Source organism: Lepidochelys kempii, chromosome 6 (assembly GCF_965140285.1).
Source record: "Lepidochelys kempii isolate rLepKem1 chromosome 6, rLepKem1.hap1, whole genome shotgun sequence".
NCBI classification, from domain to species: domain Eukaryota; kingdom Metazoa; phylum Chordata; order Testudines; family Cheloniidae; genus Lepidochelys; species Lepidochelys kempii.
In genome coordinates, this window is record NC_136385.1 from 85,971,016 (window position 1) to 85,998,012 (window position 26,997).

The 26,997-nt window shown below is 40.4% G+C and overlaps 1 protein-coding gene across 5 annotated transcripts in view; it reads left to right on the forward strand.

Annotated features, from left to right (window-relative positions):
* The window catches only part of NPAS3 (neuronal PAS domain protein 3), an 843,593-nt gene that overhangs the window by 411,649 nt on the left and 404,947 nt on the right, over positions 1 to 26,997 (forward strand). For all 5 annotated transcript variants that reach the window (XM_073348989.2, XM_073348988.2, XM_073348990.2 and 2 more), the window contains one exon: positions 2,884 to 2,966. In XM_073348989.2, coding sequence (XP_073205090.1) covers positions 2,884 to 2,966 — 83 coding nt within the window. The remainder of the gene's footprint in view (positions 1 to 2,883; positions 2,967 to 26,997) is intronic.

Below are 26,997 nucleotides of genomic sequence, written 5' to 3' on the forward strand. Positions count from 1 at the left end.
ACGTGTGGATTTTTAGTGGATTTGATTGACAAGTATTAAAGGTATGATTATCGAGTCCAGTTTGCATTTTCACACGTCAGCTTACTTATATTGGAGTATTTTAATTTGAACTTTGAAACTGAAAGGGTCTAAAGTGCAAAAGGACAGATGAGCTGTTACTAAAAAGGCTTCTGAATCACAGATATTGCTTTAAAACTCCACATGCAGATCATTTACTGATTTCTGTTTGATCATATCCATACACCTTATTCAAATTATGTCATATGCATGCTGAACAACCATCACGTGCAACTGACACTGTAGAACTGGAAGCAATAATCAGTAAATCAGCTACATTTAAAAATATGCCAGTGGATTTTAGGGAGTGGTGTATAGAAATGGAACATTAATCAGAAAAAATATCTGAGTGGTGATGTCTTTAGGCTTGGTGTGAAAAATAAATCACAGTCTAGTTGAAAGAAAGAGAACCAGTTAAGTTTTGTTTGTTTGTTTGTTTTAAACAATGATCATATAAAAAGAAGAAACAATGCTTAAGGAAAACCTGTAGATTTTTCCCACTTGGTTTCTGGTAAACCATAAATGAAATGGCTAGATTGTGTGCAGTACTTACCAATAGTAATCATAGTGAGAACACTGATAACCTTTACAATGCTGAATATTTTACTCTATCTATAATTAAAACTAAAGTTTCCCAAACAAACATGGCTGCACGTCCTATTCATGCTAACTACTCAGGGCATTTCAGGGGGTAGGGAAGCTAGATGGATTGGATCGTCTCTAAATATGAGCCTGTGTGTGGAGGACTGCGGGAGGAGTTAAAGAATAAGAGCCATGAGTAGGGAAAGAAGACCAGTTCATTTGCAGACGCAGTATTCCTAAAGAATTTACAATGCTTTGAATTTTGTCCCTAAATCATATACTTGATCAAAATCCTGCAAATTACAGGCATTAATGTGGCTATGGGAAAAAGAGAGAAAAAAGCATTGATGAGCAAAGCTATTCAGGGTCAGAGAAGTGGGGGTCAGTTTGTGGAATGAAAACCAAAAATAAATTGATTAGTAAGAAACTAAGTCAAGTACAAGTATAATATTGATGTGACATATCTCTTCAGCTATTATATGGAGTAAAAGTGCATAACTGATTATGACATAAAAATCTATTGTCTCAATTCAGTGTGTAATGAAAGAATCTGGGAAAACCCCATGCATTTGTTTTTAGCTGTTTTTATGTATGGTCTTGGTTTCCTTTCAGAGAGTAGATGAAGATGACATGGAAATATTAGATTTGGAGCAGTAACCATTTGTAACTGTTATAGGCTGTTGCCTGAATCTATTAACAATGAAGTCACTTGTGTGTCCAGTGTAAATAGTTTAGAATTTCCTGCAAGGAAATTACATGAAGCATCAGTAAGGAGTGACATTACACTTATAAGTCAACATCCCTGTCATTACTTGACGTATACCTTTGTGTGCAGATATCAGATTTGGCACCTGATATCACTGAAAACTCCGACAAATTGTTGATCTAAAATTAGATTTCATTGGACAATTGATAATCAGCCTGCTAACAAATTAGCCTGTTCAGTAACAGCTTTGGACTACTCTGTTGGTCTAGTACTCTATATTTGTTGTTACCAATTACAAACTTTATCCCTGAGGTTGCTTGGCTAAATACATTGAGTTAGATTATGTCTTCAAGGCACTGTGGTGTGTAGAGATGCAACACTGTCTCTTGTGCTCCAGAGGCACCTTTCCATCAGGGTCTTAGATGTGAATATGTGAACATGTCTGCCTTCTGCAATGGGGCAGGGGAGTCTCCTTAACCCATCTCCCCTCTTTCCACCTCCCTTGTCCCCAATTACCTCAAGCAGAGCTAGACGTAAAACAAAAAGCTCTATATCTACAGTAGGTTACTTCCTCCGCTGCTTAGCTGTGTTTAGGCATCTATTACTGTCTTCTTATTCCTGGCACACCATATGAAGTCGAGATTAACGAAAGTTCTACTGTGTGATTTCTTGATTTTTCTCTTATTTTAGTCATCATTGCCTTTGAAATCATAGCTGCAAGTTATTCCCTTTCTATTTTTAAAACTATTAATTTTAACAAATAGTATGGAGATTGCTGTTTGAAGACACAGCAGTTACCTTGGTATCTGGGATATTGCAATATTTCCTTATACTTACAATAGGAAATAGTTTTGATGCCTCAGATATCATAGTGAGGAAATTGTTTGCAAATGATGACTGTTTCAGGCACTTCTGTCCTTCAGTTCATTTTCAAATGAAGGAGGTAGCATGTTCAGAAAGACATCTTTCTTATCTTTACAATTATGGAGTAATTTTTGGTTTTTGTCTGCACATTTGGGTGCACATGCGTTATATTTAGCATCTTCTACTTTAATATTTCTTATTTTTTACCACACCTGGTCCATAGTCTCAGCAATATGAACAAAGAAACTTCTATCGGGACTTGGGCCATATTTGTATAGCTGGGTGGTTCTCAATCTATTTACCAGCTCTCTATATGTTATGTGGGCCACATCCACACAATATATATGCTACCTGCATGGCCCTGAGGGTGTCACATGGGCTGCAACTGTGTGCTGATTGGGCCACAGGTTGAGAGCTGTTAGTATTGCATGTTCATTTTCATAGTTCCCAGGCACTTTAGCAGTTTTGAAAAGAATAATATTAAGCCACAAAATTCAAATCACTGAAAGTTATACGGTGATTTTACTTACTATAGTGCAAGGCAAAGTTGTAATTAACACTAGTGGTGTTTAAAAATGCAAGAGTCCATGTCTATAGTATCTTTCCAGTGGTGTAATCAGGGATACAGTGTGACTGAATGTGCAGACATTGGAACATAATTGTTTTTTATTCAGTTATAGGTGCGCAGCGCAGGAGAAGCCCCAGTGCCCTTGCCATTGAAGTATTTGAATCACATTTGGGAAGTCACATTTTACAGGTAAAAATAATGGCTTTACCAAAATAATCAACATAACTAGACAGTAACAATATGTAATATTTCTGCCAATTATTTGAAGCTGTTGTTATCAGGACTTACATTTGTGAAATTTTTTTATGAATTCAATTTTTTTCTTTTTAGAAAGTCTCTGAGTGAGAGAAATTTAATGAGAGAGGGAGGACAAGTATTCTTTGTGCTGTAGTACTTTAGATGAATCACGCTATGTAGTTATATTGGACTGTGCAGTAACTGTTGCTCACAGAATTACCGTGTGTGTTTGTGTGTGTATAAAACACTATTTTGTGTAAATAATTTGATTCTTGTTAAGTGTCCTGTTCAGATTTAGATTTTCTTTTCTCATTTTGGGTTACAAACACCATTTCACTTCCCCCACCCACAATTGTCATGACTCTAATAGTTTGAATTACAAAAATCTTCATAGAGAAGAAATAACAGCATGTCTTCCAGGTCTTAGTAGTAAATGAGATAAGAATAATTTGATTTTTCCCAAAGTATTTTATGACACTGTACAGTAGCTTTATGTGAAAAAGATTAGTTTGAACAGAAATGATGTGATAGAGACATTCATGTATGTTATGTGTTTTGTTTTGTCAGGGCTTGGTGATTCCACAAAACATTTTTTAGGTTTTAGTTATCAGAGATGGAGTAGAAGCAGGTAACAAAGGCCACAGCAACAAAATGGGGAGTGTTTTGTCAATGTAGACTAAACAAACAAACAAAAAGCCTTATGGAAATAAGAAACCTGCTGTGCATATGGTCTTTTCTAACTGCAGCACTAAATAACTGCTGTTATTTAGCAGAAATTTCTGCTTCTCAATCCAAGTATGCAGCATGGAATATTGTCTTTTGATATGCAAGAGAGGCAAGTTAGGATACTATAATGAGAAATATTTCACTTCATCTGAAACAATTGAGAGGTATTTCTCTGTACTACCACAGCAGTAGCTTTCAAAGGAGCTATGGGTAATCTCCAGGTTTTCATACCTTTCTGCAGTTAGCTAAATGTAAAATGGTAACAAAGATAATTCTAGCAAAACATAAAATTTACCACTGGAATGAATTTCCTTTAAGTGCAAAAATTTTGAATGAAGTGATTTAATTATTTGTGTGTCCTTGGCAGAGGTCTAAGTTCAAGGTTTTAATGTTGTAAGCAAATACTTATATTATGGTTACTGTACCAAAGATGGTAAATGTGCACCACTGAGTTTTGCATAATAGACACAAATGCTGTTGTGCTGTCTTACAGATATAACAAAACAATACAGAAAAAGAATAAATAAGCAGCAGTTTTGTGATGTTTGAGTTTGTGTAATTTGTCAGCATGCTGCTATGAATATATAAATACATACTATATACATAAAGGTATGCTTTTTACAGTATGTATTTCTAGTAATATCCAGATAAAACCTCATTGAAATTGATTTGTATCCAGTTTTAGTCCAGATGTCGATCATGACCTTATAATATGGATATAATTCATTCTGTTATTTGAGGTCTATCACACTACAACCTTATAAGCTATTTGGAATGTAAATTTTTCAATCACTGAATGGCTAAGAAGCTTTCATCATTTTTTTATCTGCTTAAAGCAGATTTCCTTTTTATTTTTGATTCTCCCCCCCCCCCCCAACTAATACATAGAGGATGTAAGAGCTATCAAACAGATAGCAAAAAATCACTGCAGCATGTGTACATGGTTTTCAGTCTGAGTCACCATAAATTCCATATTGAATATCTGTTGAGGTGTGGCCTTTTCAAAGAGGGTGTTGGTCTTTCTAAATTGCTTCCATTAATCTTTAGCAGAATTGATAGAAGAAAGTTCTAGGGTGACATTTAAAAGAGAATAGATTGTGGATGATGGATAAAGAGCTCAGTGAACTTATAATGGATGTAAGTTAGTCATAATATGTTAAAAATCTTCTCTCGCTTTAGCAGGCTAAAATGTATAAAACAACACTCAGTAAGAGATTATAGGGAGAGTACTGAAATACAGTAGTTGCAGGAATCTCAGAATATCACCTTGTGATGTCATTGGTAGAAGCACCTTGTGATGTCATTGGAAAAGCACTCCAGAAGGTCGGAATACTAGTAATGACGTCACAAACCCAACTAGAGTCTCCTCCAGTGGAATGCTGCTCTAACAATTATTGCTTTGGGGGGCACTACTTCTAGAAATGACATTCAAAGCAATATTGTGGTAACTGTTATTTGAGAAAGCAGCAAAAAGTCCTTTGGCACCTCATGGACTAACAGACGTATTGGAGCATAAGCTTTCGTGGGTGAATACCCACTTCGTTGGATGCATTCACCCACGAAAGCTTATGCTCCAATACGTCTGTTAGTCTATAAGGTGCCACAGGACTCTTTGCCGCTTTTACAGATCCAGACTAACACGGCTACCCCCCTGATATTTGTTATTTGAGTGAGAGAGATGAACGGAGAAATACATGCCAACCTGCAAAAAGTACTGTATTGCGGGAGTACCCATATTTTTCAGAATCTGTTATATAAGGATTAATAGTTAATCTATTCAGTGCCCTTTATAATTAATATTTTAAAGTCCTGGCTAAAAGTAAATTCAGAAATTAAAGAGACTTTTTCTAATACTTTTGTTCTTTCAAAGTTTATTAACAGACACATGAGAACCACAATATAAAGTCTATATTTTAAAAATGTACATAGTTTGTTTATAGTGATGTTATAAAAATAGAAATGGAGCAACATCTTGTGACATTTTAAATCTTGATTCTAGAAGCAAGTACTCTCAGTCAATCATGTCAAAAATTTCCAAGCCACAGCCAATTGCAGTATATCATACTGAAGAGATGATTCCCACGGTCGGTTTATGGCCAAAGGAAACTACGCACAATGTGCTCATGGAAAAAAAAGGAAATACTCCAAATATTATTATAGCAGTAGCCTCACAATCAGAAAAGAATCTTTCAGACATTATCCAATTAAAACACCTGGATGAAGAAGTAGTGGGAATGCCTTGAATAGAATTGAAGCCAGATAATTAGAGTTGCCCATTAATTATTAGCAAGACTTCATTATACTCCACGTTCATCTTATGCATGAGAGTAGCTTTATAATGAGGTTAGGCGGCAATGAAAAATATCTTAAATTTTACCTCTGTAGTGTATTTTTTACTTCATTATAAGTTCAATGAAAAAACATTGATTTCTGTTATCTCTTATTGGCAAACTTTAGCTCAAGCAAGACTTAAAAGTTAAGATGATATGCTCAGTTTATATCTCTTGATACTTTCTTTCACTTCTTAACTATTGAGGATTAAGAAAAGGGGTCAGTGACCCATATTCTTCATATAATCAAGAATGATCAGGAAATGTAGAACTAAATATAGAGAAAAGGGAAAGTTAGTGAATATATTTGCATATGCAAATTAGCTTAATTGATACTGCTTGCCTCTACAGGGATTTTTCATTACAAACTGGAGTGCTACATTGTTCAGCTCATATTGAGTAATTTAGTAACTAATGAGACCAGTTTGCACTAATTTGCATATGATAAATGAGCTTAATTGCAGTAAATAACTTGGAGGCATAATTACTTAATTTTCCTGTGTTGCACGGCTTTTAAGTTCACGTATGAACAACTCAAGATAATTTTGCATATTTAAATTAGTTGCTTTTAAAATATCTTGAACAAAAAAGAATGCACCTTAGGATTTGAACTGTAAAACAATTGAAAGTAAAGTTTACAGTATTTTCAGTTAAAATTTAGATAAGTTCTTAAACATGTGTTTTGTTTTATTGTTTTTTTATGCCAAGCTCTTACCAAAGTAGATATATTTGGTATTAAACACTCTGCAGTAAGCGTTAAATATAAGATTTGGAAAGAAAGATTCCAGTAACAATAATAACAGCAACTTTGTATCTAAATTGCAGTGATTCTTACTGACTGTATACTCCTGTATATAAGAGCAGTCACTTTTAAAAATTGAAGTCAGTGCTGTGGAAGTGCCAGATTGACTGGTCAGCAACTGCAGTTTTTTTAATGGTGCATTAAATTACCGTACACAATTGCACAGGCAGTGCTTGTGTTAGATTCTACAAACTGCCGTACTGACCCCAGTCATGCCCCCATTATTTGCAGGTGGAGTGGAATTTTACTGATGTCTCCATCCTGTGCTGAAAAATGGCTCAGCTACTTTCTCAACAGCATTCGCTCTTTTCCTCAGGGCTTACAGAAGGTGGTCTGGGGGGGATTTTTACATTGTCCTCATACCACCCTTGAAAAAATCAGAAAAACAGAAATCCACTTCAGATTGTGCCTCACCATAAGAGCTGGACATTTCTCTTTCCTTCCTCTAAGGGTCGTCCTCATGATGTTTCTGGTCAACTGTGTCTCCTTGGCAGCATGGCTTAGAAGGAGACACACTGTCAAGGACCAAATCCAGAGCTAGTTGGGACTTGTGATGCTGCGGAAACTTTATGTGTTAGTCCCTGGTCTCCTGTGGATTGGATGGGGATCTGCTTTGTTTTTGTGCATGCTCCCTGACCGTTTCTGAACTAGGGAAACTCCAATCCTTTCGTGGAATGGTAGAGGAGAAATTTCCACAAGTAATTCTTAGTGGAGATTTACTCTTCTTTCGCTCCATTCTATAGGATCTCACAGGGGATTGGGGCCATTGAGTTTACTTCAGCTTTTCTGCATTTAAAAACTCAAAACAACACAAAATCCACCCATGGATACAAGAAGTCTGCTGCATTGCTGATAACATTTTACACAATTTACATTAAATTACATATTTTCATGGAGAAGCTAAGAGCCATATATGTTTTGTTCTTGATTCACAAATACAGTGCCCAGAAAACCCATTTGTCAGCAAGTATGTGAGAATGTAGTACAAACAAATCTGTGTGGTCTAATAAAGGGTACTTTCTTGACTCTTAAATGTATTCTGTTTGTTGCCAAATGTAGGGGTACACTTGTAATGAAATCCTTTAGTACCTGCTTTAAAAAACATACTTATAATCCAGAAAAATCTTTTCAATTTTGAAAAATGCCCCTTGTTGTTTTTTATGTTTGTAAAGAGAATATAAACATTAGTCTTTGTAATAAATGCAATACAGTAATAGACGTATGTAACAGTATTAATGTAGTGTTTGTGACATTCTGAGTTACTGATCTTTAGAGTTGGCCAGTTATTCATTTTGAATAATGTCCTGTGCGAATTTAACATTCCTTGCTATTTGAAAATTACTCAGAAACTATTCCTGATACATATGGGTTTAGTTGCTATTAATAAATATTCACCAAATAGTTTGCACAAAATGGTTTTTGACCGGGGTTGATTGTGAACTTTTTGCCAGCTAATTACAGTGACTATTGACTTTTATTATTCATACTGTGTAGTTGCTCACCCAAGTCACATAGGATAACATTTTCAAAAGCAGCTAAGTTCCACTTTCAGAAGTGACTTAGGCACCTGCGAGGTTGAGATTCATTGAAAGACAATGGGATTGAGGTTCCTAAGTATCTAAGTCAGTTTTGAAAAAGGGACTTAACCTCCTGTATAACTAAGGTCCTTTGGAAAATGTTACCTATGATCTTGTTTTTACTTCTTGACTGGTTGATTGAGACTTTTTAAACAGGAGAAAAAACAAATAATAAATAATGAGTTACAAACTTATATTATGAATTTTTGGGTAAATATTCATTTGGGCTAAATTTTGTGAAGCTGTTGGGATTCATTTACACTTTCATGAATGGCCAGCAGTTCTCAGAATACTCGCTAACATCAATAATAGCATGAATAGTAACAAATTGAATGATTTATCAAATTGTTTTTTTTTCATATTTAACCAGTTCTGCTGCAATTTTAACTGAAAACTGTTATGAAAAATTTTCCTGTCTACTTCCAAAGGATGCAACATCTTTTGTCCTGTTGTAGAAACACATGCCATCATATACACAAAGGAAGAAAAATGTACAGAATTTGTAGGAAGCTACCAGATCACCAAAGAGTTTTCTGTATATGGTAATAGGTGTTGGTTTTCCATTTCTATTTCTATTTCTGCAGTGTCGTTATTGCACGAATAGGAGCACAGTGACATCCATCAAGCATGGTAGATTCAAAAGTTGGAAAAAGTTCACTATTTTTTTCTCACTACAATATGTTATAACTTTTTTAATGTATTGATATTTATTTATAATAATCACCAACACTATAAAAAGATAATGACACTATTTGTTCTCATGACTAAGGTGTCTTGAAGTTAACAGGTTAACTGGAGAGTATGCTGGTAAAGTTTTTTCATGCATTGTAAGCATGTATTGGGTGTGTAACCAATTTAGTTTGTGCAAAACTTGTGACTCTTTACTCTTAAAGTCAGAGGAAAGATCAGGGAGCGGAGCGGCTCTTCTACTTTTTCAGGTAATGAAAGATGGTACAGGTGTTACACATAGTTAATAAAGTAGTTTGGAAACAAAAAATGTTTCCCTTGAGTAGAAACAAGCGGTGATATTTAGTCACATGAGTAGGAAGACTGCTAAGAGTTAAAATTGGCAAAACAGGATGAATGATCATTATTGAATAAGACAATAAGAAGCAGTTAATTTTTGTTCAGCCACAAATGTTTAAATATTATAAAAGTTTGGCGAGTTTTAAAATGGATAAAACATACTTCATGGTTATTCATTTTAAGTAGGAAAATACATATAAATTGGCATCAAGTGCATAGGTGATCTTGGAGCTCGACGGGTGGCAGGGCACATTTCCAATCTTCTCAGAGATTCCTATTGGGGCACTGCGCCCTACCTGACCTGAGAGCTGGAAGAGAGAAGAAACAGATAGTAAGGTGTTGGAGTGCTGTAAAATTTTAGTGAAAAGATTCCTCTTCTCATGTCCTATTTTCAACAACTTTAAGTATTATATAATGAGGTGAACTCTGTACAACACCACTTAGGATAGCAACAGTGACATGAGACTAAAGGTGAAGAAGCAGCAGGTGGTAGTCCTGGAATATATTGATGATTATGCCATTCTAGAAAGCATATTAACTGAAAAGAGTCTACTTCTGGCTTGGAAATGTGTGGACAAGAAATGGCAATTGCTAATGATGTCAGTGGTGCAATATGTAAGTATAAAAGGTGACAGTTCAGTTTCTTACAGAGCTGTACTGGATTAAGTGGACAGGTTGTTAACAGATCTATGTTAGCATATGGCATAGGGAGGAAATGTGGTGAAGTGTACAAAATTTTAGTCACACTTATTAAACATTTGGGGCAGAGTTCTGGACTTGCTGAAAGAAAGGAGGGTGAGGAAGTAGAATGATTGTCTGGCTATACGGAAAGAAGGACAGGACACATTTGACATGGGATTAATCAGGTTGCAACTTTATTATTAGATGTCTGAGACTACCTGGCAGATAAAAGTGTTCAGTACAGGTAACCCCATGTTTATTCCATAATTATCCGGCTGGGCTTTCACCAGATCCCCCTCTTTTTCCATCCAGGGCCTCAAGCAAATCCATTGCTGGGACCTTACCATCCACACCCACACCCCCTCATAGGAGGGTTAAGGTGGGTTATAAGAATGGAGTCCCTAACTGTCCCCCATTCGTTCCTTTAATGAACACCTCAACAGTTTTCATCTCCCCCCCCCCCCGTCTCCCCCAGCCATAAAGCATTGTTCCCTTAATTCGGCCAGCCAGCCAAATACCTCTCACCCCCTCTTAAAGGTGCAGGGCAGTCATTACTGTTGACATTCAACATTGCAGATTAAAGTTATGTATCAGTTGTTAAAATAAAATGGAATTCAAAGGATGAAGGTTGCTGTAGTTTAACCAGTCAATGAAATGGTTTTTAACGGTGTTTGGCAGTTAAGAGGCATTCATTGTGTGATCAAATGGAATACACAGGTGACAAGGTAGATTGGAGAAGAGGATTAAAGATGGCATAGGCCTCCAAGGGGGAGTGATTTCAAAAGACACATCCTCTACTTTATACATTTTAATTATGAATTGGACCCTCATCTTTGTCACACATAATTCACTGTTATCAGACTTGTTCCTTTGTCCAAATAATATCCAAAGCTTTCAGGGGTGAAGCTGAAGGAGACACAGGTTGAGCTCATAGAGATATAATCCAAAAAGTAACAGACTGTGAGAGAAAGGAGTTGCATAGGGGGAAAAAAAGTAGACTGGCAGAAAAAACTAAAAACTTCTCTACACCACTGCAAAAACCTTTAAAGGCAAACGCAGTTAATCTAGAATACCTGGTAACAAAACACAATTTAGGCATAATCGGCCCTTCTGAAGAATGATGGGATCACAATAATGCATGGGATGCAGTATTAGATTAATATAAATTTAGCGAGGAGAGGGTGTAGTATCATACTAGAGAAAAAACAAGTAAAAACAAATTTGAAGAAAATGAAATTTCCAACTGGGTGGAAAGAATCTGTACAGTTACAAATCCATAATTCTAAGAATAGAAATATGATAGGTTAGATTATATCATGGGCAACTGGATCTGAGAAGAAATGGGTGCTCATTGTTGAGAAAAAGAGGGAGACCATGTGATCTACTGAAACAATAATATCATATGACAGCAACTGTCCAGATATAACTGCTCAAAAGTCACATCAGGGCACAGTTTAAAGGCAGGACTATGGGACTAATACCTGTAGTGTTATGAAAAAGTTAGTAGGATCTCAAAAAACTACAGAAGATCAATATTTCAGTTGTACAATATGTCTTCGTTGGAATAGGACAATTTCAGTAACAATATTCTGCCTTAGATTCAAGGATGCATAGTATTTCATTTTTTTCCAGGGATGAGTATTTAATACCTACATTGGAGTCTGTCCAGGGTTGGTCATAAGACTCGTCTAGCAGACAAGCCACAAAACAGTCAGAAAAACAGCTGACTCTCTAGCACTGATTTTAAGTGGTACAGCTGTTCCACTGGCGGAGAAAGACATGGGGCTTCCAGGCACTACTGTAATATAAGTAGTAATAAATAAATATAATAATGAGTAAACGTCACTGGGCTGAGTTCTCTGATCACTTAAACTGGTGTAAATCCAGAGCAATTCCACTGAAGGCTATGAAGCCATTCTGGAGATTAGACAGAAGTTGGCTAAATATATTTCATTTTCTTAAAGAGAACTAGGAACTAAAGGCTAGTTCTGAATCTGAAATGGCTAAACACACTTGCACAGGCATTGCTGTTTAAAATTGAGACCTCAGATCCATGATCCGAAATACATGACAAGAGGACTTCCTGTGTTCAGAGACTTGAAAGGTGCTAATTTACATATTCCAAGTTGTCCCAATCACAATAAGTGCATTAGATTGGACCCAGAAAGGTAATGCTTTCAATGCAAAGCTATATCAAAGATATGGCATCTTAACAGTAGCTGCCCAAAGGGGTGTGTATTAAGAGGAGACCAAGGGGGAAAAGGAATATATGTATATATAAAAAAATCAAGTATCAAATTGTTTTGCAATTGAAGCTTGAAGCAACACACTTAAATGTGCATTTTATATGGCACTATAATACATGTAGTTTCATTTAATAAAGAAATATTTGATCTGAGCTGGATACAGCATACCGTACTGTGTCATTTCATTCCTGAGAAAGTATTTGAGGGAAATGACATATCTCAGCACTGTTTGTTGACTGTTTTGTTGTCACCTGCTGAGTGTTGTCATTTCCATAGCCAGTGGGCTGTATTGAATCAGACAGAAGGAATAGGTCATTAACAGAAATGGAGGACTTTCTGCAGCCTGTAAAGGAGGAGAAATTTTTCCTGAAGGAGGAATTTTTTTTCCTGCTACATCAACAAAACTGTGTTTAATAGAGTCTTCATTCAGCTATGATTTGGTGGTTAGCCCTGTTTTCAGCTGAAGTAATGCATGGGTTCTCCAAAAAGAGCCATATCTTGAATGGAGATCGTAAAGGTCCAGATGGGGACAATTAAAATGTCTTGATTTCTAGAAATCGTGGGGGTTTGTCCCCTCCCCCTCTCCTTCCCCTGGCACCAATCACATATTCACTGGGGGTAAGAAGGCTCTCAATTTTATATAAATTAATAGAAAAAAGGTTTTAAAAGGAAAACATATTTTTATTTATATACTGTGACTATAAACAATGGCATTTGTCTCCACTTCGCAGAAACTACCAGTAATACAGATCCAAAGTTGACTGCATTGCTCCTTTCAGACCCAGTGGAGAAAAACCTAGAAATAATGTTTAGGTGGTCTTTAATTGGTGTAGTATCATTTTTTTCAAATATCCTGTTTTGGGTGCATATCAGTGCACAGTGGATTAGACCGGTACAAGCATCCTTCTGTTTTCCTTTTTTTTCCTTTTTAATGTTTGTAAGATGTGCATTTGTTTGTTTCTTCACATGTCTAAAATGCATGTGCACACTATTGATACAGGGCTGGATTAAGGTAATCCAGGATTCTTCTTCGATTGATTGCTCATGTGCATTCCAATAGGTGTATGCGCGTGTCGCGTGCATGATCGTCGGAAGGTTTTTTCCGTTAGCAGTACTCATCGGGTCGGCAGTGGAGACCCCTGGAGTGGTGCCTTTATGGCAGTGTACATAGGTCCCTGCCGACCCGCTGCCTGCTCAGTTCCTTCTTACCACCAGTGACGGTCGTTGGAGCAGCTCAGTCTCTTGCATTCGCAAGTGCCTACCTAGTGGTTCCCTTTTCTTAGTTGTATATAGTTGTTAGTTCGTGATATATTAGTTTGTAGATTAGTTGGACTTACTTCGGGGGGCTTCCCCTCCATCCTAGTTCCCCCAGGCACAGGGGCATGCCTCGGTCGCAGGAGTTTAAGGTGTGCAAGAGATGTGCGAAACCTATGCCCACAGGTGATCCGCATGCTGCCTGTCTCAAGTGTTTAGGAGTGGGCCATCAGACAGATAAGTGCCCAATTTGCAGGAGCTTCAGACCCAGGGCTAAGAGAGAGCAGGACTATCGTTTGAATCTCCTCCTGATGGAGTCGGCTCTCTGCCCGCAGGCGACACTGGAAGCGACACCGGCATCGTTGGTGCGCAGTGCCCCGGCCTTGGTGCAGGATGTCCCAGCACTGAGGAAGGACTCCTCCAAGGAGCACTGGCGCTGGTCCCCAACCCGCAAGGCCAGTGCCACCAGGCGGCACCGTTCACAGTCCCTGTGCCACATAAGAAAAAGAAGGCGGACAGGTGTCGTTCCCCCTGTCAAGAAGCTGAGAGATGCATCCCCTGGAGGGACACGCATGGTCTGGGCCTCAAGACCCTGCACTGTTGACTCCGGCCCCAACGGGAGACCCATTGAGTCCGGAGCTGATGGACTCCCCGACTCGGGAGGATTTGGAAGAAGAGCTTGACCTTCCCTCCACGCCAGACACCCACGAGGCAGTGCGAGACCTCATTGCCATGATGGCGCAATCCCCGGCCCCGCAGGTGCGGGGCCCAGCACCACAAGCCCAGGCACCGTCAGCGGCCCTGGCGATGGCACCGGCTGCCGTGTCTAGCCCGGCACTGCATGTGGCTCCAGCACCCTTTGCGGCTCTGATGGCAGCTCCGCCTCTGGTTCATAATCGTGGCAAGCTACGGCACCGCTCACCATCTCCCTGGTACTGCTCCCCAGCACCGTCCGGCTCCGCCCTGTCCCCCCCACCCCATGGTCGGGCACAGACTACTTGTCCAAGTCAGACACTGAGTCTTTTGTCTCTCAACGCAGCCATTCCCAGTTCCGGCATGGCAGACCGGTCGAATCATCGGCACCTCAGGGTCAGGGCTCCAGGCTGGTATCTGCACCCCCATACCACCCCCTCAGCAACACTGCTGACTCTCCACGCCCCCAGGGCTCCTGAGGACCCGGCACGAGGCAGGGACTCTGGGCTGTCATGCTCAAGCACAGCGCCTGATCCAGCACCATCAGTAACACTAGAGCCATCTCCAGTCACAGGAGGCTCCAAGGTACCTGACCCTACCTCCAGAGAGCCAGAAGGGCAGGAAGACCCTGTCCCATGGGCCTCCTCCTCTCCTCACCAGACAATGTGGTGGCGGGCACCACCACCACCACCCTACTGGTGATGGACACGAAGGGTCACCAGGACCTCCTTAGGTGGGTGACCCTAAACCTCAGTCTCCAGGCAGAGGAGGTCATGGAGGAGTCTGACCCGATGGTTGACATCCTTGCCTCTGAGGGTCCTTCTAGGGTGGCCTTGCCCTGCAAAAGAATGATCCAAAACACCATTAAGGTGCTTTGGCAGACTCCAGCCTCTATACCACCCACCGCTGAAGGAATGGAAAGACAATATTTAATGCTGCAGAAAGGATACAAACACCTTTTCACTCACCCCCAACCAGGGATTCTGGTGGTCGATGCGGCAAACCACGAAGAGCAGCAAGGACAGCCAGTCCCATGCCTAAGTCACAGGATGCTAAGAAGTTGGACCTTTTCGGCCAAAACGTCTACTCCACTGTGGGGCTCCAGCTTCGAGTGGCCAACCAGCAAGTGGTACTCAGCCGCTGTGCTTTCAACTCTTATAGCTCGTTGGCAAAGTTCCAGGAGTTACTCCTGGCTGACTTGTGCAAGGAGTTTAATGCGCTCCTTGAGGAGGGTAGGGTGCTCTCCAGAACCTCCCTGCAGGCTGCGTTAGATGCAACGGCCTCGGCAGCGCGGACCATGACCACCGCCAATGATGTGCAGTACATGGCTCCAGGTCTCGGGGGTACCACTTGAGGTCCAGAACACAATACAGGACCTCCCCTTTCACTGTGTGGGTCTGTTCGCCCAAAATACGGTCTCTCGCCTGTACAGCCTTAAGGACTTGCTGGTGACTTTGAAGTATTTGGGGATCCACACCCCTGCACCTCAAAGAAAGCCTTTTAAGCCTCAGCCCCCATCCCGCTTCTACTCTGGGCTTCCTAGGTGAGACTCGTCAAGGAGACAGGGCAGAAATAGTAGGGGGTGCCTGCGACAGTCCTCCTCAGGCCAAGGCCAGGGTTCAGCCAAACAGCCCCCGGGCCCAAAGCCAAACTTTTGAAGATGCGCCCGAGCATCAGTTTCAGTCTCGGATCCTTACCCCCCCACTTTGTGAATTGACTCTCCCGCTTCTACCATGCTTGGTGCCAGATCATGTCAGATCATTGGGTCCTCAGCACGGTAGGGGTGGGATATTCTATCCAATTCTGTTCCCTCCCCCCACTCCCACCCGCCTTCCCCATCCCTCTTCAGGGACCTTTCTCACGAGCAACTCCTCTTGCCGGAGGTGCAATCGCTCCTTGCTCTAGGTGCAATAGAGGAGGTTCCTCAGGAGTTCTTGGGCAAAGGGTTCTACTCCCACTATTTCCTCATTCCCAAGGCTAAAGGTGGGCTCCGGCCTATCCTGGACCTGCAAGATCTCAACACATTCATAAGGAAGATGAAGTTTCTCATGATCTCTCTGGCCACCATCTTTGCTTCCCTGGATCCAGGGGACTGGTACGCCACCCTTGAATTGAAAGATGCGTACTTCCATATACCTATTATCCCGGCCCACAGATAATTCCTGACATTCGTGGTCAGTGTGCAGCACTATCAATTTAGGGTGCTCCCGTTCAGGCTCTGGGCGGCCCCCTGGGCATTCACCAAGTGTATGGCAGTCGTGGCAGCCTTCCTCTGCAAATGGAAGGTGGAAGTACTCCTGTATCTAGATGACTGGCTCATCAAGGCCGAGTCCCAGTCACAGGCCACACAGCATGTGTCCCTGGCCCGGGCCACATTCCACAGGCTGGGACTCATACTGAACGTGCCCAATCCACACTGGCTCCAACACAGAGAAAAGAATTCATAGAGGCTCTCTTGGACTCCATGCAAGCCAGGGCATTCCTGCCAGAGCTGCGCTTCCAAGCACTCATGGACATTATCGAAAACCTTTGCCAGTTTCCGACAACCACGGACAGAAATTGCATGAAACTATTGGGGCATATGGCAGCCTGCACATATGTGGTCCAGCACGCCAGGTTATGCCTTTGGCCCCTCCAGGCGTTGTTGGTGTAGGTGCACAGGCCGGGCAGGGACCCGCTGGACACAATAGTTACCCTCCCCCTCATATCCTCGAGTCCCTCCACTGGTGGCTGCAACCACAAGTTGTTTGTGCGGGAGTACGCTTTGCCAAACCCCATCCTGTGCTATCCCTAGTCACGGATGCCTCAGTGCCCGGTCGGGGAGTGCGTCTGGGCAATATCAGAACCCAAGACCTATGGTCCCACACAGAACTATCGCTGCATATCAATGTAAGGGAGCTGAGGGCGGTTCATCTGGAATGCCAAGCGTTCCAGGCCCGCCTGCAGGGTGCATTTGTGTCGGTGCTGATAGATAACACTGCAGTCGTGTTTTATATAAACAAACAGGGTGGTGCTCGCTCCTCTCCCCTGTGCCAGGAAGCCCATGAGATGTGGGATTTTTTGCATCGCCCACTCGATACAACTAGAGGTATCCCACCTTCCAGGAGTGCAAAACGAACTAGCCATTGCCTCAGCCGCTCATTTCACAGTCATGAAAGGTCCCTCGGGCCGGACATCACACACTCGATTTTCCAGAGGTGGGGCTCTCCCCACATAGACCTGTTCGCGACGCAGAGCAACAGGAAGTGCCAGTGGTTCTGCTCCTTCCTGAACCACTGCCCAGGCTCCATCGCAGACACCTTTCACCTTCATGGATGGTCCCGCCCTTCCCTCTCATACGCAGAGTCCTCCTCAAGACTCGCTGGGACAGGGCTTCCTTGGTCCTCATAGCGCCAGCGTGTCACTGCCAACACTTGTTCACCATGCTGTTGAGCCTCTCGGTGGACAGACCAGTGACGCTTCCTGTATGTCCGATCCTAATCACACAGGACCACAGCTGTCTGCAACACCCCAATCTGGAGTCACTGCACCTCATGGCATGGAAACTCCATGGCTGAACCCTCTTGAGCTTCAATGTTCCTGGTCCTGTCTGCACTCATGGGGCCCCCATTCGAGCCAATGGCAAGCTGCTCTCTGTCCTATCTCTCCTGGAACGTGGCCTTTCTGGTGGCCATAACCTTGGCCAGAAGGGTATCCGACCTCAGAGTACTGACTTCCGAACCACCCTATTCAGTCTTTTATAAAGACAAGGTGCAGCTACGCCTTCACCCTGTATTTCTGCCTAAGGTAGTCTCCCAGTTTCATGTGAACCAAGACATATTTTTACCTGTGTTCTTCCCTAAACCCCATGCCAGTAGCAGGGAGCACATGCTCCATTCCCTGAATGTTAGGTGTGCCTTAGCATTCGACATTGAGTGCACAAAGCCATTTCATAAGTCACCACAGCTCTTTATTGCAATTACAGAAAGGATGAGGGGGCTCCCGATCTCGTCCCAGCACATTTCATCCTGGATCACTTCCTGTATCAGGACTTGGTATGACCTGGCAAAAATTCCAGCCCCTCCACTTATGGCGCACTCCACGAGAGTGCAAGCCTCGTCCACAGCATTCCTGGCGCAGGTCCCTATCCGGGACATATGCAAGGCAGCAACGTGGCCTTCCATCCACACCTTCACGTCACACTACGCCATCACCCAGCAGGCGAGGGATGATGCAGCCTTTGGCAGGGCAGTCCTGCACTCAACAACCAGGTGAACTCTGACCCCTCCTCCAGGAAGCTTGGAAGTCACCTATTGGAATGTACATGAACAATCACTCGAAGAAGAAAAAATGGTTACCTACCTTTCGTAACTGTTGTTCTTTGAGATGTATTGCTCATGGCCATTCCAAATCCCGCCTACCTCCCCTCTGTTGGAGTATTCCGGCAAGAAGGAACTGAGCAGATGGTGGATCGGCAGGGTACTATATACACCACCATAAAGGCGTCACTCCAGGGGTCTCCACAGCTGACCTGACAGGTACTGCTAGGGGAAAAACCTTCTGATGATTGTGCACGCAGTGCGTGCACACACGTATTGGAATGGACATGAGCAACACATTTAGAAGAACAACAGTTACGAAAGGTAGGTAACCGTTTTTTCTGGGCACACAACATAGAGCTCTTTGTGTCTCTACTTCCATTATCCTGCCCCTGTGCTGTTACTCTGCCCCTACCTGGAGTAGCGGCCAGGGGCAGCAATGTGGGTCCTCTTATCCCTGCAGGAGAAGCAGCAGGGCCTTCCCCTTTGTTGGCAGTAGCAGTCTGCTGCACTCTTCTCCTGTCACACAGCTAGGCTATGTTTACTGTCGAGATCTTACAGCTGTACCGATGCAGCCTCAACTCAGTAAGATCTCTTATGTAGCCATTCCATGCTGACAGGAGAAAGCTCTCCCATCAGCTTAATTAAACCACCCTCAACAAGAGGAGGTAGCTATGTCTCACCAACATAGTGCTGTCCACACTGATGCTTATATTGGTACAACTTATGTCTCTCAGGTGCATGTTTTTTTTCACATTCTTGAGTGACATAAGTTATGCCAGCATAAATGGTAAGGTAGACATAGCCACAGTCTTCTGATGGGTGATAGCAGAGACAGTGGGATAGCAGAGAGCAGTGGGTCTCAGAGTTAATACCCAATGGAAATTCACTGGGTAGTTCACACCTCTCAGAACTATTGTTTCAGGGTGTGTGCAGATTCAGGGACATACTTCATTGAATCTGTTATATTTGGGTTGTGATTTCATGCTTCTCTTTGCAAAGACGATGGCTAAAAACTTACGGTTTAAAAAACTTAAATGAAAACTGAGATTCTGTTCATACACCGACTCCAGGAGCTGGAGACCTGGACACAGGTCTCTGTGCCCATGCCTTAATCTGGCCCTGACTTGGAAAGTGCAAACACCTTTGCATGTCTTTAAAAAGTCTTATATTTGCATGTATGCAAACATCTCGTTCTGTTAAGTAAATGGGCAGACGTCTATAAATGATGCTACTTTCTGCTGTGAATCAAGTTGTTTAAAGTTGGTAATTCACACTAATAACAAGAACAGACAAAGTTTAAAAAGTCTGTGTTTTGAGCATTTCTACCTGCTTTAGCAGCATTCCCTGAACAGTACATAATGGGGTATACTACTAGAGCTGATAAAACTTTCAAAACAGAAGAAACTTTTTAAGTCCATCCATTGTATTACATCTTCTTTGGGGAAGCCTTTAATGAGGTCACATAAGATGCAAGTCAATGTTGAGTTAAACCCATTAATTGGGTACAGCATTTAGCCAGTTAATCATTTGTTTTCTTCTTGTATGTAAGGATATATCCTTTTCACCATTTGAAAGGATTTTCTCCTGTGACTCCCAGTTTAAAAGCATTATTTATACATATCCTCATACTTGATATAAGATTATACTCCTTTGGTAGTAGATGAATGAACTCAAACTGTATTTTATGAGTTGCAAAGACTTTTCTAAATTGCGTACTTTGTGTAATGATCTTTATTTTTCACCCTTTGCTGTGTGGTCCTCTAAATAAATTCTAGATCGAGTATTTTTTCTTTAATTTGCCTTCTGATTGCTTACAGTTTGTTGTGGTCTTAAATCTATGTGACTTACCATATTTGCTTTATCACATACATGATTAATTATGTCTCTTTAGCACACGTTTTAAGAAAAAGAAAATGCTCCATGATGGGGTTCACATAGGTACCTATAGTTCAAGTGTTCTCACACTCTTTTGTAGTGCGACCATATCTGAATACAGAAATCTTCATATGGCTGTCTCCCGTCCCATTTGCCACTATGTCTTTTGCAATCACATAGCAAACCATTGGTAACTACAGAAGTTGTTCACATGAAATAATATTAAGTATTTAACATATTTTTAGCTCTCTTCTAATGTGGTTTAGCAGCTGTGGAAGAGTCAGCAACATGTGAGCAACCGGCTCTCTGCAGGCTCCCAGCAAATGCTCCATGAACCACAGTTTGAAAACCAATATTATAGTTTTATTAAAAAGAAAACAAAACAAAACAAAAAGTTGGGGAAGGGGCCTAATGTACACCAGGCCTGTAGAGAGTCTACCATTTTCCCTGTATAGTCTCCAAAAAAACCTTTACTTGAGATTTAAACTCAAAGGCTTTACACAATACTTTGGTATTTAGAACAATCAAAGTTTTACAATCAAACGTCTATCACAGTTTATAATTCACTGATTTATGTACATAAATTATGCTCTCAGCAGACAATACTGGAAATAAAAAATATGCCATCTGTTAACTCTGAGAACAAAAAAATTGGGATCTTAAATAAACTCATTGAAAGAATGTGTTGTTGAGCTTGGCTTCATTCCTTTTTTTTTTTATTATTATTAATTTCTTCCTTTACATGTCTGAGGCAGTGATGATCTAGACAGGGTTTTTCATCCTTTACAAATTATGCAGTCAAGCAAAAACAAAGATACAGTATGATATTGCCTTTGATGAAAAGGGATAGATATTATCTTAAACGTAAATGATAGTTAACAAAGTACATGTTAGAAAGTAGGAATCAATGTTTTTCAAGGACACAATATTGCATTGAGATATAGAATAAAAACTGAACAAATGTTTTGGGTTGGTTTGTTTTTAAACCCATAGCTCCAAGGCCTGAAAATGAAAGTGGTGCTTCTGATCTTAATACTTACTATATTTCTACCATGTCTCCTTTCTAGCAGTCAACCATTTTTTATTATTTTACAATCTGTCCACAGAAGCAATACACTATTGTAATATCTGCCAGTTCTTGATGTGCACTTTTTGGACACAGATTTGCCCATTAAACGCCAGACGCTTCTGCAGGGTGTTCAGTGGGAGAACAGAAGAAACCCTGTTCTTCGTGCCCCATGCACAAGGACGAGTTGCAGTTACCAGTCTCTATACTGGGGAGAGTACAGGACTCCTCCTGTTTGCACACCTGTGGGATACAGGGAGGAGGTGGGAAAACAGTCACATTCCCATTCTGCATCAGCCTGCAGAGTAGGCAAGGAACACTTGGGGAGTAGGCTGTGTTCTCTGAAAGGATGGTACATCCGGACTAGTCCTTGCACAGTAGGCCATTCGAGCTTCCCCTTTGACAGTACAGTTCTGTGACAGTACAGCTCCTGGTACCTCCCAGTGCTTGCTAGTACCAAATTAGTACTAATGCTGCAAAGGCCCACCTCTCAAACGGACTGTTCCTAACCAGAGTATGAGTTATCTGCTGGTGGGAGGCTTGGTAGAAGGTGACTGTAGCTGCCATTGAAGAATCAAGAAATGTATACACCTGTAAGCCTGGTTCATGGGATTTTGGAGACTTGGAATGAGAGTGAAAAACAGCCATGCATTGTCTAATAGATACCATTTTATGATTTATTGTAACTAGGTTTTATGAAGTTTTGTTTTACTTCCTACTAAGTAATAGTTGCATTCTCAGCCCGAAGCAACAGTTCAGTCATGTTGTTCTTCAAGGCAGTAAAAGGAAAAGCAGTCACTATGGTAAAGCATGGGTTTCTTTTAAAGAGGGCCTCACTTTCTTTAGTCTCAAATATATGCCCAACAAGGGTGATGATTGCAAATTTCGAAGTAAACCTTGCAGTTGTACTAGCAGATTTTGAAAGAGAAGGCTCTTTCAGATAGAACATTTTAATACAGTGTCTCCTAAAGAATTTTCTAGAAATTGTGCTGTACCCAGGTTTTGCTACTATCAATTTTTTGCAGGGCACCAAGCAATAAAAATTGTTTAGAATTAAAGAATAACATGGGTGATATCAGTGAGGCTCCCAGAGAAATAGACAGGAAAATTGAATGGACGTTTAAACATTTTGCCATTTCATTGCAACTGCAAGACTTCATCCTCTGTGCCTAATTCACCAGAAATAGCTGATATGTTTGAGTTAGATATTTAGTGGCATATGAAAGCTTTAAGGGAGGCATACTCTGTTTATACGGTACTCCTTAATGGAGAGAAACTGCTCACGATCCAAGAAACATGACTACAGGGCAGCAGCAGGTTGACCCACAGCAGACAGACAATCGGGTTTATCAGCAAAGCCAGCAGTAGAGCCAGGAAAGAAAAGCTGACATCCAGATGCCAGTGATACAGGAATCCTATCCAGACTTGGGCATATGGGTCCTGCATCTGTCAGTGTTGCACCAGCAGTTGGCTCCCAACCTTGAGCAGATTCTGTATTACCAGCAAGTTACAGCTCCCAGCCAGCACTGTTTCTGAAATGGATAAGCCAACTCTTCTGATGCAATACTGTTCTATTTGAAAGGCAGATTTAGGTCAAAAGATGTTCTGAGGGAATGGGATTGTTCCCATTTATGGCAAAGATTGTGATATACAATTATGTTAGTCTGTGATGGCATTAAAATTAGTAAACTGCATAGTAATGAAATGGTGACCTTTTTAAGAATGCCAATAGAAAAAGAATCCACCTAAAAGACACAGAATCAAATTTTATGTGGAGTTTACCACACAAGGGCAGGAAATTCAATGAATTTTGACTTGCTTATTTTCTGTGAGGCAGTAGAGATGGTCTTTTAAATCAGTACATGACACTAGATCTGCGGAGGCTCTGAAGTACTTTTCTCTAATAAGGAAGAGCAGTTATTCTCTGTCTGCCTGCCATCCTGTTCCCAAATTTGTGTAGAGGCCAAATCCTGTGGTGCTGCAGTGGGGGAGATTACACATGATCCCAGAGAGAAGGAAATCAGGTAATCGAGATGACTTTTCCTTTTCTAACTTTCTTCCTTCCTTCATCCTTCCCCCTCTTCCAACCTCCCCCAACACACACACACTTTCACTGCTTTGGTAATTTCTGCTTGCATTGCTAATCTCTGCTCACATAAACCAGTTGGGGAATTTTCCATAAAGGGGTTTGAGACAGGAACACTCATTTCCCTGTAGATAGCTAGTATACTCACAAGACAATAATACAATTGCAAAGTCTAGGACTATGAAACTCAGTCCAGTGGTTTCAGACTGAAGGTGTAATATATATATATAAAACTTGGAAAGGGAGATTAAATCTCTCGTCTTTATTTGTCTGTAAGTTTCTTCAATGGTAGGTGTTTTCAACCTGTTCCCCAGTAGGGCACTCACCACTTGCCTCCCCTCAAAGCAAAATTCAGTCTTGATGTAAGTGGCCACAATGCCAGGGGTAAATTTGATCCTGTTCCTTGACTACAGTTACCTGTTCAGATTGTGAGACAAGAGTGAGTGTATAAAAGGAAGCTCTGAGCAGGAGCAGTGAACACACACTACTTTCTATCTGCTCTCTTCTAAATCTTTGCTTGTATTTGGTTGGTTTTATTTTTGAAGGAATTTTTAGTTTTTAGTAATTGTTGGGAGCTAACCTGGTCTGGCAGGAGGGTTGTGAATGTCTCCCACAGTTCTGTGACTTTAATAAGACATGGATTTTTCTGGTTTAAGTATGAATGATATTTAAAGGATTACTGACAACAGCCTCTACTCTGTAACTATGTACATAAAAATGGCAATCCTTCAAAATAAGTATCCAATAATTATTAATTAATTTAGTCAGTACTATAAAAATGTTAGTTGTTTGGAACTAATGTGACTGTAACTGGTTTCCACCTTGGGGATTTCACTGTAGTTTAGCAATTATGTACTTTTATTTAAAGTGTTGTTAATAACATCAACAATAATATTTCTCTTAAAGGCATGATTTTATGAAGTGCATTTATCATTTCTAACTAGACCTCAAATTAGAGAGGAAAATACAGTTTATCTTCTTGTTAAAGTGAGCATTTCAATATAAAGCATTCAGAAAAGAGAGGGCAAAAGAAAGTGAGTTACCTGTGTCTTACCATTTTAGCTGTCATTCTAATACAGATAAAACAGGGATAAGCTCTATCTTAGTAATACATCCGTCTTGATCCATGCTAAACAGATAATTTTCTCTAAGGTGAGCCTGTATTTAAAGTTATAAAGCTATATGAACGAGGAAGTACTATTTCTTTCTTCCAGCTGCTTGTCCCAAATACTACTAAAGTTCCATTAGGTTTTCATATGAACGTCTATAGCTGTTTCTTTTGATATAAATGTATTGGCTGCTTTGTTCTGATTTTTTTATATACAGTTATAGCTGTGTCACAGAGTCAGCTGTCAACATAATCTTTTTTCCTAGAAAGCACTTTATACATGATATATAGGAGTAAATGTCTCACATTAGAAAAAAGAAGATGAAAACTTCAGAGGGGAATTCCCTCAGACATTTCATAGGTACCAGGTTGAGAAGTGTTCACATTTTTTAAATTTCATTTTTATTATTATTTTGTTGTGTTGTGTTGCTTTAAGGAGTGTATTTAGCCCAGATTTTTACTAACTACAAATTGATTATACATTGTCCTGCAGAAGGACACCCGTTAATTTAAACAAAAGAAACAGTACACCGCCACATATACAACAATACACATATAGTGGCAGATCTAAAGGGCTTAAGCTTACAGGAAATTTATGAAATTAATTTAAAAAGGAAAAAGTTTTGTTTCTGGATAATTTAACAGTCAATATTATGGCAGATTCCTGTTTTTCAGATGAGTTTTATTAAAATCGAAGGTGATGTTATCTAATTTTTCTTCACCATCCCCTACTATTGGATTTACAAATTGATGCAGTTCATTCATTTCTACAAAAACCTAAGACAAGGGCAAGCCTGAATGCCCAGTTATTGCATGGCACACTGTCATGTAAAAGATCCAACTGTGAATCCTTTTGTTCTTTCACTGTGGAGGATGGAATTATTAATGGGAAAATTATTAATTAGTAAACAACATTTCAGACTGTAGTAATCTGGCTGATTAAGGGTATTTATATGAATAAAGAGATTTCCATGTAGCCTTTCTGGCCTTAAGAAAGATATGACTATTCATGGAGCCATGGAGATAGTTACACATAGATAACATATGTCTTCATTAAACCAGAATCTTCTCATTACCCACCTCTCAAGCCTGAATAAGATGTTCCATCCATGTTACCTCCTGCCCACAGATATACACACCTCAAAGTTTGGACTATCAGGAGTGACACAGTCAGGAACGAGCCCTCCCAACGGGTTTTTTGTGTTGGATTGACTTTATTCTGAAGAAATGTGGACAAAAATAGAAAACCATTGAGGGCATCTGTGATAACCTTGAAATTGATCCTAAGGGATGTTGTATTATTCTTTTTAGCTTTTCAGAAAGTAGAGAAGAACCTTCACTCTAGAGAATATTTATGGCAGCAAAAGGTCTTGGGTCAAGCTCCTCAATTGACTGCATCCTAAATACATCACAGTGCATTGTTAATTACATTATTTTTATTCAGTGATATCCAAAAATATGCAAGCACTTAGCATAGTAACCTAATACCATGTAAGCAAAAATTAACAGACATTGTTCCTGCCAGTATCACGCCATTTTATGTAATAAAATATATGAGTCAGATCTTCAACTGGTGTAAATTGGCGTAGCACAAGTGAAGTCCATGAAGCTATGCTGATTTACAACAGCTAAGAATCCGGCCTGCCCATCAACACCTACATTTTTAACTATAAAAATCATATTGATTATAAAAGCCCCACTAAAAATAGGACAAAAAGGGAAGAACTAAATATGCATTTCTAACAGTTCAATAGACTTCATTGCAACTGATCACAATTACCAAATATCGTTTTATCTTCTCCCTGAAATTCAGATAATTATTTCAGCGATGTAGGTGGGGGGGGGGAGAAGGGGAGTTGAGTACAACTTATTCCTGACCACAATTTTAGGAATAAGTAATTAACAAAATCCAGAGAAAGGTTTTCAGTGTTAAAAAAAATTCCTTTATCACTACATTCTCTTTTCAGAACACACAGCATCTCAAATTAAGAAAAATTTTGAATCTGTTTAGAAGCTTTATCTTGTAAGAAGTTTGAGAGTTAGTCAGGGTCATAAAGTAGCAGTTACCTCTCCTATGAAATTTCCAGTGACAAGTCTGTGGAAGTATAATTGTCTACTTTTAATGCTTCATTGAGAAGCAAGAAATTTTGTTCGCTACCTTACGAATTGCACGTCTCATTAGGGTGACCAGACAGCAAGTGTGAAAAATCAG